The sequence below is a fragment of the Prosopis cineraria genome, unplaced genomic scaffold, assembly GCF_029017545.1.
Source record: "Prosopis cineraria cultivar Desert tree isolate PC_DT_omini unplaced genomic scaffold, ASM2901754v1 PC3, whole genome shotgun sequence".
In the NCBI taxonomy this organism is placed as follows: domain Eukaryota; kingdom Viridiplantae; phylum Streptophyta; class Magnoliopsida; order Fabales; family Fabaceae; genus Prosopis; species Prosopis cineraria.
The window spans coordinates 9,522,418-9,540,959 of NW_026555334.1; the positions used below are offsets into that span (position 1 = coordinate 9,522,418).

Genomic DNA, 18,542 nt, shown 5'->3' on the forward strand with positions numbered 1-18,542 from the left:
CCAATTAAGTGTATGATTGTGCTGTGGCAAAGCAGCTGTACTAGTCAAAAGCATCCACCAGTTAGATTTATTTTATGGTTTACTTCACCCTCAATATGCCCCCACACACTGTTCTTTTTTTCTTTGGAAGAATTTTGGTTAAGAATCACGGTAAAAAATTAATTTCAGATGGATCCAAAAAATTCTAAAATTTTACTTCACTCTATGGAAGAAAAGTTAAAAAAAATTTAATGATAAAAAAATTAAAATACCTTTAACTTGTTATGCAGAATTACTAATTATTAATTTTTTTTATTACACTTATTAATTTACCAATATCAATTGTAAATTACATTTGTTTGCCATATAAGCAGCAGCATTAGTTGTTAAGTTTTTAACTTTATTTGTTAATTTATTAACATCAATAGTAAATTATAAAACATATCAAAAATTTACAATTGATGTTAGTAAATTACAAAACCTGTCACTAATTTACAACTGATGTTGATCAATTAACAAGTATAGTCAGTAATTTAACAACTGATATCGTTACTTATGATTGAAAAATTAATGCCAAGTCTTATATAATTATTGATATGCTAACTTATATAATTTGCAACTTATATTCGTAAATTAACAAGTCAAGTAATAAAATTAATAACTAGTGATTCTATATCACAAATGAAGGGTATTTTAGTCTTTTCACCGTTAAAATTATTTTGACTTTTCTTCCCTTGACTAAATTGAAATTTTAAAAAATTTTTAAACCCACCTAAAATTAATTCTCTATAGTGACACTTAACTGAAGTTTTCTTTTTTTCTCTAGTCCTAAAATCATTCATTGTTCTTTTTTTAAAAGAAAGAAAAGTGTTCAATAATTATATCATGTATTATAATCTTTCGATCACAATATAAGTTATTATTAACTAATTTCTGTTTTTATAAAAAATTAGTTAAAATATTGATTTTATGTAAATCTTTATATATTTTCAATCCTACTTTCAAGTGGAATAAAATATGACATTTGATTTATTCAAAACACTCTCCTTAATTAGTTGAGTGGATGTAATATGATAAAGTGAGGGTGTTAATTGGAAAAAATATTTTAGAACCTAACAAATACTCTATATTTTAAACCAAACAAGTTTTTCATAAGATCTGAATCCTTTCCATACTTTCTCTTAATACATTTCTCTATATTCAATCCCAACCATTCATTTTATTATTGTTTTAGTTTAATAGTATGAGATTGCTAATTATGACATTAAAATAAATACCGTTGAAAATAAGACCACAATGCTTATTAATAATAACCATTAAATGAATATTATATTTATTTTCATGCTATAATTAGCAATTTCACACCATTAAAAAACAATAGTTAAGTGAATGGTTGAGATTAAATATGGAGAAGTGTATTGAGAAAGAGTATGGAGAGAATTCAATTCCAAAAACACCCTGTACTATAGTCCATGGGAGTATTATGTCAGTTGTTAAACCAAGTCTCTCTCGAAACCTTAAATCAAGCCAACTAACTAAATTAAATTTCAAATGAAAGAAGGTAGCACTAATATTCCTGACAAGAAATTATTCAAAACTGACTCTTTAGCATGAGAACGGTGAAGCACACAGTCTGTAACCCAACCACACATATTTACTCTATATTGCATGGAATTTAAAAAAAAATTATAATTATAAATATTATAACTTGGTGTGTTGATCATTTCCAAAAAAAAAAAATATTGGTATGTTGATGATTATTTGTACATTTTTAATAGGGATAAAATGGAGAAAAATGAAAGGAGGGTCAACTAAAATAACAAGTGCCATATACCCAAAAAAAAAAAAACATAGCAACTGCCATGCAAATAAAAAATAACAAGCTTTAAAGCTCGTGGTCTAACTTGTTGACGGTTATTTTAAGTTTTAAAAATATTTGTTAAAGTTCTCTCAAATACAATATGATATATTTTTAAATATATATATATATATATATATATCAAACTAAGTTCGTTCCAGGTGCTAACATGTTTCTTGACCCTATCAACTTCTTAAATACGTTGTTCGAACTAAATAAATATCATCACTTTTCTGAAGCGAGAAAACTTATGAAACTAATTACTACATGTTTCTAGTTCTACCATTATTCACCACATGTGCCTATTAACTTTCCCATGAAGATAATTTGATGTTCATGTTTATTTATCAACTGAAAGTGCAATGGCGAGTTGTGAAAAAGCAAAAACGAAAATTTCATATTTATCCTCAATCTTCTTAGCAGCTTATTTTGGCCACCATTCTTCCTCGCCCGAAGGTGAGGAGGACCAAGCAGAAGGCGCTTCAAGCCTGTGTGGGCCGCGACAGTGTTCTCCGAGACACTAACCATTCAAATTCTCAGATGGTAACAACATTGCTCTCAACCCCACAAAGATTTTCCTAATTATGCAGTCAGCTTCCACATCACTCTTGCATCAATTCCCAACTTTCCGTCCGAGATTCTCGACTCTTCCGTCAAGAACTCGACTTCTTCCATTCAACAGACCAAGAATGGCTTCGCTTTCTGGCTCTCGAGTTTGGTCACAGATAGGACTGGGTGGTTCTTCTCTTCTTCATCTCCGGGTGATGATGGGTTTTGTTCGTTCATGGAGTTTGTGGGTAAGAGAGGACTCAATGTGGAAGATGATTTGGTGGTTTTGCTCTATCATATACAGTACGCTTGCAAGCAAATCGCTGCTCTTGTGGCTTCTCCTTTCAATTACTCTCTTGGGAAACGGTCAGGTCTCGGTTCAGCTGCTGCTTCTGGGTCTGACAGAGATGCTCCGAAGCCGCTTGATATCGTCTCGGTATGTCTTTCCAGAGAGAACTTGCTTGCTAATTATTAATGTTTCATGTTGCTTTTCATTGCATGCATAGGAATATGATTTTCTTAGTAAAATTGATATATAAGGATTAAAAGCGAGAAGAGAATTCCAACAAAAAGCTATTGGTAAGGAGCGTGCTCATAGTTGATTGGTAATTTTTTGAGCTTAGCCTTACCCAACACACCTAAACTTAGTTATACAAAAAGTGAGAAGAGAATGATATGCTTGTTAGGTAAGCTATATAACAACGATACTTTAAGTATAGAGCAAAATAGTGTGTCAATCTTAATGTGAGAATGCAAATTTCATCTTGACGCTACATATTTTGTGGTGATAAAGTTTCTGAATTATTTGTATCTGCTATAAGTATCCATGTTTCTTAGTTTGCTGGAGAGTAACATAAAGGGATGAAATGAAGGCGTGATGGCCTCTATTTGTAAATTATGCCTTACTGAACTCTTTTTCTTTGGTTCTTGCTTGTAATGAAAATGAGATGCAAGTGCGTGTTCAGTGCCCAAAAAAAAAAATAGTTCTCTTTATATAACTTTTAACAAGGACACCTCACACCGTCACCAACATCTTTTTGAAATTTTCTAATTTGTGGTTTCATACTAAGAGCATTGATCAAATTACTCTCAAGGTTAGTTTGTATAGTATTGGGATGCCTTTCTTTTGATTGCTAATGTCTACTTGGCATGTCCTGAAGTTTATTGTCCTAAACTGATTTACATACACTTTGCCAGACCAAAAGCCTATTAGGGACAATTCTTTACTTGGAATGGGGAATTTCTTAAACATGTGACAAGCAGCCATCCGGACTTGGTTCAGATTCAACCCAATCACCTAGACTACAGTCAGTTGCGAAATAGAATTATGTCATCTTAAAATCTTAATACATAATAGTTATTATTGGATTGTTGGACTATTGTCAATCACAGATTAGAATGATCTTATCTTAAAAATGTAGTGTTGCATGCTTTATATCTATAACCTTTCTGAGCTTTCCTTTTTAGAAGTTCTTTTCTGGCATTCTGCCTTACCTATTCAATACTGTAATTTTTCAATCATCTGGATGTTATTGTAACACAAGAAAAAAGAAAGTGACTGATTGATCAGTTCTCATGCAATGAATTATTGCAGAACGAAATTATCTTGTCTTCACTAAAAAATTCTGGAAAAGTGGCTGTCATGGCTTCTGAAGAAAATGATAATCCGATCTGGATAAGTGATGATGGTCCTTATGTGGTGGTAACAGATCCCCTTGATGGTTCTCGGAATATCGATGCATCCATTCCAACAGGTACAATTTTTGGCATATATAAGCGCCTCACTGAACTAGATAACCTACCTATTGAGGAGAAGACTACGCTTAATTCACTTCAGAGTGGGACAAGGTTGGTTGGTGCTGGCTATGTTCTCTATTCATCTGCCACTATTCTATGCACCACCTTTGGTTCAGGGACACAGGCATTCACTCTTGATCATTCAACAGGAGACTTCATTCTAACAAATCCAAGCATCAAAATTCCTCCTCGTGGTAACACTCATACCTACATATCCCATATCTAACGTGAATCTAATAGTTCTAGTGTTGACCCTTGTTATTATTTGGTGGATATTTCTGAGTTATGATTAGTCATATGAAATATCTCTGTTTCATTGCATTTTCACTTGTGGTTAGAGAGATCATCTTAGGTAGACTGAACTATCTAAGCATGTAGTCATAGACATGTAAATATGTCAAACATATTTAGACATGTAAATATGTCAAGCATAATTTGACTTGCCTTTTTTTTTTTTAATTACATTGCATGATATTTTGGGAAACCTAGGAGTATTATCACCACCTGCCTAAGCTAATTTGAGCCCTTGCTGTGTGGGACTGTTATTACCAACGGTAATCTCATGGCTATTTTGAGGATGCCTTTGGCTTTTTATTTAATGTGGTTGCATATCCTAAGACTTGAACTCAAAAGTTCAAGATAAACTGATTCAATTCCCTCAATCAATTTAATCAAGCATTCCCCTCGGTTAATGTGACTTGCCTTTAACATGTTTACATTGGGCAAATTTTTGTTGGTTGGCTATCATCATCAAACTGATCTTCCATATTTACAAAATGAACACAGAAACTGCATTTAGAATTTAGAGAGAGAGAGAGAGAGAGAGAGAGAGAGAAGTGGATTAGTAGACCGCATACCTAATTATGTGGTCCTATACACAGTTGCATTTTCCTGTGTCATTTGTGAGGGCTAATGTGCATAGTTTTCGGCTTGCAGGGCAAATCTATTCTGTGAATGATGCTCGATACTTCGACTGGCCTGAAGGTTTGCGGCGATATATAGACACCGTGAGACAAGGGAAAGGTAAAAATCCAAAGAAGTACTCGGCACGGTATATATGTTCTCTGGTGGCTGATCTGCACAGAACTTTGATGTATGGTGGTGTGGCAATGAATCCAAGGGATCATCTTCGTCTTGTTTATGAAGCAAACCCTCTGAGTTTCATTGTAGAGCAGGCTGGGGGAAGAGGGTCTGATGGGAAAAATAGGATTCTTTCACTTCAACCTGTTAAACTGCATCAAAGACTTCCTCTGTTTCTGGGGAGCTTGGAAGATATGGAAGAGTTGGAGAGTTATGGAGATGTTCAACAAAAAGTCAATCCTGGTTATGAGGTTTGATCATGGACTGCAATTTTGATTCGCTGTCAGTAATGCTACGAGAGTACCAGCTGATTCTATGCATTTTCCAATGACCATTACTTGTGTTAATAATTATCCTTTTTTTTTTTTTTTGGCTTTCCATTTGGTGTGATTGTATCTGATAACACCGATTAATTCATATCGATACATATGATACATGTATATATACGTGTGTATATATATATATATAAACAATAAATCCACAGTATATTTACTTGTTAATAAATAAGAAATCGAGAAACCAACAAAGATTAATTTATTTAACAAAATTTTGGCCAATAATTCATGAGGTCGTAAATTCAAATTTGCCTTGTGGGAAGGAGACGACCTTGATATCTGTAAATCCAGTTGAAGCAAACAGTATTTGAGGAATGTTCCTATTTCTGAAGAGATTGTCGTATTATGTGTTGTTTGAACCTTTTCATCAGTAACAGTGACGATGCATCCTTTGTTCTGTTTGTACATGCAAAGTGTTCACTCAATTTTTTTAATTGAATAGTTTTGTTTTAATTTTTAAATTATGTTAGGGCTGTCATAATTAATATAAAATGGCAGGTTTTTAACTATTATTTTCTGAAAAATCATAGAAATATATCCAAGCATATGTAAAAGAAGAGCTCGTAAAAAATTAAAGTATTTTATTTTGTTTCGTTAAAACTTTAAACAATTTTGATGCAATAACCTAACAAAATGTAAATATTTAGAAAATTAAAAATATTGTTTAGTACATGAAATAAACTATAAAATGATGATTTTTCGTCAATGGGAGATTGACGGTGGGATGCTAATTTAATGACTATTAGATTTTGGAGAAAAAATTTTAAAAAACAAGTTGTAAATGTCACCTCTTGTATGGCCATTTGCTTGCTGAAATAAAATGAAATTGATTAAAAAATAAATATAAAAAATAAAAGAGAGAAATTAACCATGTTCACATGAGAAGAAATGAGTAATTAATTTAGTTTATGAGATTATGAGTCATGATTCTTAAGATTTGTGATGGGTGTGGTGATTTTTACTTTTAAAATATGTGATATTAAGTTTTTTTCATGTTTATTTTGAGAGATTAAATAATTTAAGGTGTATTTGGTTCGAACGAATGGAAGGGGGGATTTAATGTTTACTTTATTTAGTTCAGGAGAAGAAGGAAGAAAAATAAATTATATATGAATAATTTTACTCTCATTTTATTAATATTGAGATATTGAAAAAATATATTTGTATTTCTTAAACTTATCATAAAAGACATATTAATTAGGGTATAAAAAATTTTACCCCTCTTTTTCCAATCTCTCCAATTTGGAGGGGAGGGGAGATCTTAAAAAAAATTTCCCTTTTCTTCCTTTTAATTTTTCAAATAAAATAAGGAGGGGGCAAAATCGCCCATCTTCTCTTCCCTCTCACTAAACACCTCCTTAATTTGTTTTTATTTTTATTTTTCTAATTCATTACATTTTATTTCATTTATTTTCACTGAGCAAACAAACATTTAATTATAATTATAACTTTAAGAGTCTCAAATTGCCAATAAATAAAGTTTTAAATATAACTTTCACTTTGCATATGAGATTCTTGTTATAGTTTGAATTGATATCCACAATATATTTTTAAAATTTTTATTGCCTCAAATTATATATTTCAAATTTTATATATAATATTAATAATAATAATATGTACTCGACCATTATGGGTTGCAGCCTAGAAGTATTTTCACTTAAAGATTGACTATTTTTTTAAGTTTGAATTTTACTGAGTTTTTTTTTTGGCCAACATTTACATTTTTTTTGATTGGACTCATTGTAATATTACATGCATATGTTCTAAAGTACAAGTTAAGATATTCTAATATCTAAAATAAGTCATACAATTTTTTTAAAATACAAGTATAAACTTTTAAAAATGTTCATATAGATTTAATACTATAATATCATTTTAATTTTTTTTCACTTAAAGATTAATATTAAAAAATATTATTAATAGAACGCTATTTTTCCTAAATTAACTTATTTTTTAAAATTATTTAATACTCATTAGGATAACAAAATTACTTAAAGCTATCTATTATAATTCAGTAGGGAGGGAGTATAATGCAAATCAAAATCAAAAATCATAATAACAAGAATAAAATACTCTAACTTTCCCTCTATTTTATTTTAATTACATATATACTTTCCTTCTATTTTTAAAAATATATATATGAATCTTTCCTAATATGAGTAATTACAAAATACAAACATTTATTTTATTTTTAAAATTTTATTTTTATCCATTTAACCGTTAGTCGACAATTACATATATTGGATTAAAAGATCCTTCTTTAAAATATAAATATTATCTAAAAATTATTCAAATTACCAAAAAATATTAATGCATATTTTTTACTTTTTAATTTATATTTTAAATTTTAATAATGTAAATATATTTATTGAGTAATTTTAGAAAAAAATTATATACATAAATTGACTAAAATAATATTAAAAAACTTAGTTTAAATATTTATGAAATAATAATTTAATATAATAAATTACTCAGCATAATTTATGTTTATTTTTCCTTAATTTTTATTAATTTTAACACAACAATTTTAAATTACTTATTTAAATATTGACATAGTTAACCATTTAAGGTTTTTTAAATTGGGAAAGAGAATAAACGATTAAATATAAGGGAAAACTAATAATTTTTATAATTTTTAACATAATTATAAATAAAAAAATTATATATTTTAGAATTGTTAGCAAAATATTCCTATTCCTAATATATTAAAGATTACAAAAATAAAAACAGCTTTTATAATTTTAGCAAGACGGAAGGATTTCATTATATTCTGCTCTATTAACATTAACAAAACGTTTAAAAAATCATTTTCACGGCCGAGCAACCTCAGGCTGAAACAAAGGTTTGAGGTTCGAGCTGTCGAAGCCTTCGTAAACCCTAGGCGTACTGCGCATCGCATCCATCTCTTTCCGCGCATTTTAGCAGACGAAATTCCAAAACTAAACCCATTCCTTCTCCCTTTTCCTCTTCTCTTCCCGTCGAGCCGGGAAAAATGATAAACGAAGAAAAAAACTACAAATAATTTAGGGTGGGACTGTGGGAGAGAGAGAAATTGCATGCATTTACGTTATTTTTAGGTATTCAATATTCTTAGAGAGTGTGTGGATCCCAGAGAGATTGAGAGGAGGAAAGAGACAGATAGGATTATGGGAAGCAGCTTTGTCGCTCCACCAGTGAAGAAGCGTTCGATATTGTACACTGAAACTGGTTTGGCCGACCCGAACCCGTATGCAGCAAATGGGTCATTCAAGCGCTCCAAGTCCAAGCATCCACCGCCACCCCTCAGTATTCCTCCGGGCCATGTTGCTTTCCGATTGCTCTGCCAAGCTTCCCGAATCGGCGGCGTAATTGGCAAGTCTGGTTCTGTCATACAGAACCTCCAGCAAGTTACCGGGGCTAAGATCCGCGTCGAAGATGCCCCATCCGAATCGCCGGATAGGGTCATTGTTGTCATTGCTCCGGGTGCTCTCAGCGGCAAGGTTTTTCTAAGACACCAGAGTCAAAATTCGGATTCGGAGCCGGCCGAGGAGGATGACGATGATGGAGATGGCGGGGGCGAAGAAGAAGCTGTTGAGGTCTCAAAAGCTCAGGAAGCACTGCTGAAGGTGTTCGAGAGAATTCTGGATGTTGCGGCGGAGACTGACGGCATTAAAGTGGGGGATGGAGTAGTGACCTGTAGGCTGCTGGCGGATGAAGCACAGGTTGGACCGCTCATTGGGAAGGGAGGGAAGGTGGTGGAGAAGATTAGGAAGGACAGCGGATGTAAAATTAAAGTTTTGGCGGAAAAGTTGTCACCTTGCGCTGCCCCGTCCGACGAAATGATTGAGGTAAGATGATTAACGCCGGTTCTTCATATAGGAAATTATGGTAGTGTAGTGTTTTGCTAACCTGCCTCATAACTAATGTAGCGTAGCGTCAAGCAGACTCAAGACATGACAGTACAACTTAATACTGTGAATGAGTTAGAGTTCTTTATGGGTTTGGGCTTCACTAAACTGCCGAGGGGAGTTGTTTGTATAATATTTTAATTTAAGAATCGTTATATTTAAAATTCAAGATATCCTGATGTGAAAATGCTTCCAACTGAAGTAAGTAAAGAGGACATGGTCTCTAGTCTAGGGGTTGAGAGTGGCAGATCACTGATAGGGTTCATGACTTTGCAGTTGATTGGTGGTTTGGGAGGAATTAGGATCTTTCTATTAATATATTCTGCTGATAAAGTCTGAAAGCATTGTTGATGCTTGAGATTAAATAATTTTTATTTTACTCAACTTGATGAAGGTTAGGATGGAGTTTGGGTTTGTTGTCTTTGTCTAGGGCCATGGGCACAGATAGGTTGGGTTTGGAGAACTAGTTCCCTCAACCTTTGGTTCTTTTTGAGGCATCATACATGTACAACGTTAATCTAAAAGTGCCCAACTTGGATTTTATCAAAAAATCAGAGTTGTAGTAACACAGAATCTTAATTTGCATAATGAGTTTTTTGAAAAAATATAAAACGTTTTATTATCTAACTAATCATCACGACTTAAACCTGAGTTCATTTTTGGATCCAACTCCTAGTTGTCTCATTTACTGAGTACCCAATTCTGTTTAAAAGCAATGTTAGCCTAATTTAAACTAAGTTTCTTTGTGTTAAAAGCAATGTTAGCCTAATTTAAACTAAGTTTCTTTGTCCTTGCACAAAGAACAGTTAAAGGACAGGAGAAAGCACTGGTACTGTAAAATTCCTCACTCACCCGTTTGGTAATGAAACCTAGGATCAAGGATGCAGTTCACGCAATTTCTATGACTTAAGTAATTGGAGCCTGAGCACTGCTATTTAACATGGGGTGGCACTGGCAATGCTCCTTGTTGACCCTATCACTAAGCACAAAAATGCCATTTACGCTAACTTTTGGTGATGGTTTGGGGACACTATAATTTTCACCAAATTTGGCATACTATTCTTTTCACATGTTATCTACATCATTACTGAAATTTTAGTTCGTTTTGAGGTTTATTTACCCCCATGAACAGACCAACTCAAAAATATTGCTCTGATTCAAATTTTCTGGTTTTTGACAAGACTGTTAAGCTAGGCATCCAATGACTTACAATTTAACTTCCCTTAAGTCACAAGTGGTTTAATCTAAAGTTATGACTGAAGCAGACCATATTATTGGCAACTGAGCTTTCATTAGGAACTAAATGGACCATTTCTACTTGACTAATTCACAATCAGCTGGTTTAAAACAAGATTTGATTGAAGAAAAGCAAAATATAGCTATAAAGTCCTCAACTAGCATTGAAATTTGAAAAACTGTTGCTGTGTATTAGTCATTCTGGGACCTGAATTGCCTCTCCCAATTAACGTCCCACACTAGCAAAAGTGGTATTTGTTGTGGTACTTCCCAATTACAACCTCTTGTTTATAAAAGGGATGTCCTTATTTGAGTTGATAATCGTGCAAGGTTTCAAAGTCAGTTGCCTTGGAGCTTGGAGTTTCCCTGCTCAGTTGCATCTCTCTTTCTCTGGGGCTAAAGTGGGAAGTGATGAATTAAGAGGACGAGTGAGTTGGTGATGTTAGTACTTAGCAGGTCAAAGAGTGAGTGGACTTGCTTGGTGGTGGTCAAAGAGTGAGCGGTTGAAGTTCTTGGTTCATCCTAATACAATTTGTAACGGGCCTTATTACTTAATATGCATTAGAAAAGTGAGGATATTTTCTATTTTTTTAATTAAATGCGAACCATGGGGATTTTATTCCTAATTAATTTTACTGAATCTTCCTTAATAAAATTTCCATATGGTCTTTTATTCTTAGTTAATTTGCCCTCACACTAATCCTCAGTTAGTTTATGTCAACTAACTAAATTCTTGGATGTGACAATATACACCAAGGGAAATGTATGATTAATGTGATTGTGATTACCGTTGAGAGATGTGGCTATAATTTGTGATTTAGCTAATCATTGACATGATGAAACTATGCAAACTTGAGATGGTAAGCCTATTTTGCCCATTAAGGGTTAGATTTTGTATTTATTGGCTTCTGCACACAATCAAACTCTAATTATATAGTGCGTTGATATCATGCTGCAATGCTGGCCTTTCAAAAAAAAAAAAAGGACACAAAGGGAGTTGTTATATAAATAGTTGTCTCATTTTAAAATATGTCTATCTTCTGGGCTTGGCAGCAAGATAGTTTTTCCTTCTGAATATTAATTCTCTAAAACATGAATGTTTTACTTCTTGGATTGGTTGGTTTATATTGGTAGTGAACATGTGTGCCTAGTTCATTATTGGGATAATTTGTGTGATCAATCAGGTTTAAAGCTTCACAGCTATTTTTGACACTGCTGTAGAGGAATTGGAAGGTAGCCATAAACTAATTGAGTAATTTCCATGTCTAAAAAATTAGATTATTCCTTTCATAGAATAAGTGTGTTCTAGTAGGTGAAGTGTGGAATTGAACTTCTAATTTAATGGCTTAGAATTGTGACATTTCCTGACTGACTGATGATAGTATGTGGTGATGGTTACTGAGCTTCACTTTCTATAAAATCCATTGTTTATTTTTCATATTAAGGAAAGTTATTCTCATGTTATGGCAGATAGAAGGCAATGTGCAGCCTGTAAAGAAGGCACTTCTTGCTGTTTCTCGCCGTCTTCAAGATTTTCCTCCACCGAGCAGGTCAAAGATGATGGGAAGCAAGCCCCATGAAGTGGTTCAGCATGAAAGCTTAGTTGGCATTCCACATGACAATTTAACTGTAGTTCCACGTGAGACTTTATCTAATCTGCATGCCGACCATCTTCTGCAGAGAGGCTCTGTGGTATCTACTATACCTAACAACTATGCTTCAGGAGTTCATTCACTGTCAGCTGAGGTAAACAGAGTCTCACCCCTGGATCCAGCAACGCATAAGCAGGAAGTTTCCTTTAGAATTCTTTGTTCCAATGATAGGGTTGGTGGTGTAATTGGAAAAGGTGGAAGTATTGTCAGGGCCCTTCAGAATGAGACTGGGGCTACTATAAGTATTGGTCCTTTGGTGGAAGAATGTGATGACAGATTGATTACTGTTACTGCTTCTGAGGTTTGTTAAATATTGCGATTTCACTTTTACCTCTGCTTGTTATAATTGCTTGTCATCTGTATTGCTATTATTATAATCATAATTTTTTTTTCTGATGGCTTATCGAAATTGTGCAGAACCTTGAATCAAGATATTCCCCAGCACAGAAGGCCATTGTCCTTGTTTTCTCCAGGACTGTTGAAGCAGGCATTGAGAAGGGGCTAGACTCAGGATCAAAGGGGTCAAGTGTTACTGCAAGACTTGTGGTCTCATCAAACCATGTTGGTTGTTTATTGGGAAAAGGAGGATCAATAATTACAGAAATGCGGAAGGCAACTGGTGCTGTATAAAAATAATGGGGACTGATCAGGCTCCAAAGTGCGCATCACATAATGAGCAGTTAGTACAGGTTTGCATATCATTTCTTCTTTGCTTTGTACAATCAAACTATGTTGAGGAATCCCATTTGTCTTTAAATTTCACTATTATTTCTCTAAATAAATTCTTCACCGAAATCATTGGCACCATGTAATTTCTCTTCTGAAAAATCGTGAACCTTTATGTTGTATTTGATGTCAATTTGAGATTTATGCCTCCACTCTTTTGACATATTTTCTGGAAATTGCAATTTATTAGTGCCCCTTTGTATTGCCATCAATTTTCCTTCTCTAGGCTGTTAAATTATGAAATGAAGTTGGGGAAAAATGTGTCTTGGTGTTTGATTTCATGGCTAGTAGTACTTTCGATTGATATCTGCCATACACTACAAGCATGAGGACATCTCTGACTTAGGTAAATTCCAGCAAATCTGCCTATTGCAGTTGACTGAGTCATAATTACTGTAGGAAGTTTAGTGATTTATTTGAAGTAGCAAATAGTGATTGTTTGTGGAGCATTTCATATTACTACTGGTTCAGATTCCTTAGTTCAGAGGGGGAATTATCTTTGATCAGTATCCATTTGAAGTAGGTCCAGCATACGTTCTCCAATGTGGATGCAGATTACTACCTGTTTATGTATAAAGTGAGGATTTTTGTTTTGCAATTAGGTGTGTCGCTCATCTTGGAGAAAAACGGGACCTAGAATTAGTGACCTATAGAGCCGATTTTCTAAAGCCTTTCTTTTATTGAGGATTTTGATATTTCCTTTATTCCTTTTTCAGTTATAAACTGCTCTTTCCCTTCCCCCTCTCATAATATGCTTGGTTGGACTTGAAGTAATTAACAGATAGGGTGTGCCTTGTGTCTGTGTTCAAAGTTTACTGTTTATAAATCCAGGCAACATCTTAGTGTTAGACTTTTCATTTAATTTCATCATGTCAACTTCCTAGATGTCCAAACATTCTATCTTTATAAGCCTTAAATGAGCACATTTTTCCCTTCACGTGTTCTTTAGTAAGTCATCCTTTCTCTCTTATTTGGAGGAGTCTGATACTGAAGGAGTAGCTGTTTCTTCCTCATCCTTATGGGTTTGTATTATAGTTTTCATCTTTAGACTAGCCAAACTTGCTGGTGCATGCATTAGTTATATGACAACTGCCACATAAAGGCTTGAAATTGAGTAGAAGCTATTTCTTGTTCTTCCTTTATATACTTGTATAATCTTCACTGGAAATCTATTATTGTCTTCCAGACAAGCCAAAAGATGGTTTGCATAATATCGATAATGATGCACATGTTAATGGTTTGCATAATATCGATAATGATGCACATGTTAATTATGCAAACTGTCATCTCTATCAACAATAAGAAAAATAAAAAAATTTACGAAATTATACGACTTTAACCAACGGTTTCCTGGATGTAATAAACATGGAATTCCTGAACTCTTTCAAGATTCTGCTACAGGAGATTTAACAACATTGCTGCACATATCGATTCTTATTGTCTATAAACACTCCCATCGCAGTGATTTGAAGCTGACAAAATAACCACTTTATTTTTTTCCCACAGTATTGAGTTTTATAAACCCCTTCCTCCCCCCCCCCCAAAAAAAAAAAAAAATCCTCTAAACACGCACACTGAGGCCCAATGCATTCGGTTAACTGTATCCTCTTTTGTCCCCTCAGATATCAGGAGAGTTTTCAAATGTTCAAGATGCATTGTATAATGCAACTGGCAGATTGCGAGATAATCTGTTTTCCAGCACACAGAACAGTGTAGGAACAAAAACCATTACATCTGTATTACCTGATACCAGCCCTCATGGGAGATTGAGGGAACCTGTTTCTATTGGTGTCCAACCAGCCATTGGTCCTTCTCATAGTCTGAGTAGACATACCATGTCTCAAAACATAGAACAAGTTGTTTCTCGCTATTTAGATCATCCCTCTTCACCAGGGTCATGGGCACCACGGGTATTCCTCTCTTTCTACTGTCTGTTTTTCCCTTTCAATTTGTTCCCTATTTATATCAATAAATTTGATTGCAGACGGTTTCTGGGATAAACTCGAGAGGCATTAATGATGTTGGCAGGGGATTCACTTCTCTAAAAGGTGGCTTAGAACTTGGCAGGTTGGTGATACTCGAACATGTCCATTAGACTTGGTGTGAATGCAAAGCTATAATTTGAAGTACAATGAACTATAGGCTTTCTTAGAATCTTTTAAGCATTTCATATTTTATGATTTATTATATACAATCATATCATCTAAATTCATCTCAATATGATATAATGACAACACATTAATAAGACATGAAAGTATCAAATGGTTAATATATTATATATTTTTACTGTATTTGATCAAATATGATAAAATGCATTAAATATTATTATCAAATAGAATGTTTCCACAAAGTAATCCCAGCAGAGGCATTGGTCTCTTTGTTGGGTGGTTCACCAAGCAACCTGAGAAACAGGTACTGTTCTTGCGTGTAACCCTTCCAACTCTTTTTAGAGACCAGCCTTAAACGGTCGCCGCATCATCACTTGTTAGCTTGTGACAGTTTTAAGTTCTCCAAAACTTGCTGATTCAGTGTTGTTCTATCTGGTTCAATGGCAAGTGGTTTTCCCAGAGCCAGGTTCTGTCTGGATCGAACATATTCCTGGCTAATTTACAGTTGGAGCAGTAACTAACCAGTTCAATCTGGTTTTCACAAAATTTGCCCCGAGTTTTACCAGCACTCTTTGCACGTTGTTTTGCCATGCTGTAATGTTAATGTTAATTGGACCCTTTGTTTGGACACCCAAATTCAGTGGTGCTTACAACAAAACTGCAAATTCAGTGGTGCTTACAACAAAACTGCATGACACTACCATCATTATTATTATACTTAAACTACCGCCTACCATTCCATTTCACATCAGTTATTCTGGGATTCTGGCACATTTGCTTTTTGTTTACCCTTGTCTTAGAGTAAAGTTGTTGCTTATTCAAGAGTCTATAGCAGACTCCTGATGAGTGTTTTTTCCCCCACAGCGGAAGCAAAATAGCTATGGTGACTAATACAACTGTGGAAATTGTTATTCCTGATGATGTTATTGGCTCAGTTTATGGGGAAAATGGTAGCAATTTGGCTCGTTTGAGAAAGGTATGAACTCAGAAGAATATGCACATATGCAATGTTTCTTGTTTAGTAGTTTATCATCAGCTCCTTACGTTGACCCTTGTGAACTTGCATTGGTAATCCCTAAAACTATGGAGACGAAGGATGAGAAAATCCTTAGTTTGGAGGAGTAAATGACTTTTGACTTGTATAGAAGCTTCTGTTTTATAGTTAAGATGGTAGGCCAAGTGTTTACAAGCCCATAAGTAAAGGCATAACTTGAGAATAGTACCTCAAAACTACATAATAATATTTTTAATTACATAATTGTGATCGAATAATGACTAAGTCAATTTAATTTTGAACGACCTATTTAAGATCCAGCAATCACTCAAGTGAGTTCAGGATTTTTTTATTTGTCTTAAAGTCTATTATGGGACGACTTAAAAAATGATGCTCTATTTGAAGTGATGTACTTGTGAGAACTGACCGCTTGCTCCTCCAACAACCCCAACTGGAGAGAATAATCATCATTAGTCAATTAAATCTTGTTTGAACCCTAAAAACGCCATATTTAGAATAGCCTGTTGCTCTATGAGCATATTATGGGTGCTTTTAATCTTTTTCTCTGACTTAAACAAGTTATTCTGTTAATCAGATTTCAGGTGCCAAGGTTATTGTCCACGAACCACGTCCAGGAACAAGAGACAGGACCATTGTTATATCCGGTACGCCTGATGAAACCCAAGCAGCTCAGAGCCTTCTTCAAGCATTTATTCTGACAGGTTCTTCATGACAGAAGCCCCCAGGGATGGCCTTCTTCCTTGCCCTTTCAACCAATTTTCCCCACTTTTTTATGTACATTAAAGATGGAAATATTAGGTCTTGTATCAAGCCCTGCCAGGCATTTTTCGCTTAATTGAATTCACCTTGAGCATTTTGCCCACTTTTTGTACTGATTCAATCCCACAACCACTTGATTCTGTAGGAATAATTTAGTAAGCCTTCATCGGACAGTATTGTTCTCTTGGATGATGGAACCCAGTTTTAGAATTGTTGCTCACTTGTAGAAAATAATCGAGAGTGGATGTCTAATAATCTAAGCTATAAAGAGTAACCAAAATGGCAGGAAGTAGCATTCAAAACATCAAAACAAAAGCACGATGTCTCCTCTCCACGCACATGGGAAGGTAGAGATTCTCCTTCAAGCGCCAAAATCTTGCTTCAGCCCACACATTATTTGCTCTTCTGATTCAAATTTATGAGTTATTTCTAATATGTTCTGCAAGAATCAAGTCAAAATTTTGAAACTTATTAGCTTTGTTTAAAAATTTAACAAGTTTTTAATTATATTTATACTAAATATAAATATTTTAATAATATGTTTTCCCACAAATATCTGTTAGGGGTAAAATAAAAAAATTGTGACAAATTTAGTTTGGTTTATAAATAGAATAAAAAAATTATTCTTTCTATTTAAAAAATTTAGAGAACATGAGGAATATGTCCAACAACAGAATCCAGCCTCACGAAAAGATGATAATGATAATAATAACCAAAGCTACGGTCCAATTAAGATTTGTTAGTCATCTGTTTGCCCCATTAGTTATATGGGTCGAACAGTGGTTGAGATTAAGAAGAATGCCAGAAAAAAAAAATGAAAAAGAAAAATCATTCACGAAAATAATTGATATTATTTTACATTCTGTATCATTTGAAATGAAATATTAAAATCTGATGTTAAATATGAAGAGTTGAAAGTGATCTAAATGTGATGTGCATGTAATGCATGTCTTTGCAATTACAAGCAAAGTTCCATTAACTGGTATGTGAATGTTCATAAGCTGCCAAAAATTTTATCTTTGAATTTCATATCATCTTTAATGGCATTAAACCCTTAATGAATAATTTTCTAACACATATCATAAGTTAATTGCTTGTCACTTCCAAAGATTTTATATTCCATAATTATGGAGATTAATTTTCCTTTTTATCAACAGTAACTTCAGCTAATTTTTAAAATTAGAGGCCTACAAATGAAAGTCTTATAGTAATAACATCTACAAAAGACCTGTTTTTTCCAACTGGTAGTGCATCATACAAATGTTTTTCACCAGGGTTAATATCTTGACATACTAAAATATGGGAACTGGTAACTGCATATTTTAATCCCTCAAGAATGCATCAGAAAGTTGCACTCAAAAATCTGGAAGAATTTTTCAATTGGATCTTTATCCATCTCTTATTTTAATTATTTGTAATGGATAGATCATACTGTTCAATGTCTTAGTAGGGAAATACAATTTCTAGATAAATTTGAAAAGTAGGTTCCAAAAGTTGCAAGAGATACAATAAGTCATATTATTATTCATAAATTATACCTAGTATGATTTGCTATAACATT

At 33.7% G+C, this 18,542-nt stretch overlaps 2 protein-coding genes across 2 annotated transcripts; both read left to right on the forward strand.

The window, feature by feature from the left end:
* Positions 1-2,216: 2,216 nt before the first annotated feature.
* Positions 2,217-5,736, forward strand: LOC129305773 (uncharacterized). The gene is given in 4 exon segments (XM_054945841.1): positions 2,217-2,580; positions 2,583-2,822; positions 3,981-4,377; positions 5,120-5,736. Coding segments are annotated over 4 exon segments (1,197 nt in total). The 5' UTR covers positions 2,217-2,421; the 3' UTR covers positions 5,521-5,736.
* Positions 5,737-8,412: 2,676 nt separating this feature from the next.
* Positions 8,413-17,191, forward strand: LOC129305217 (KH domain-containing protein HEN4-like). The gene is given in 8 exon segments (XM_054945203.1): positions 8,413-9,425; positions 12,192-12,674; positions 12,791-12,995; positions 12,998-13,062; positions 14,722-15,009; positions 15,084-15,166; positions 16,072-16,183; positions 16,797-17,191. Coding segments are annotated over 8 exon segments (2,055 nt in total). The 5' UTR covers positions 8,413-8,744; the 3' UTR covers positions 16,935-17,191.
* The last annotated feature ends 1,351 nt before the right edge of the window (positions 17,192-18,542 follow it).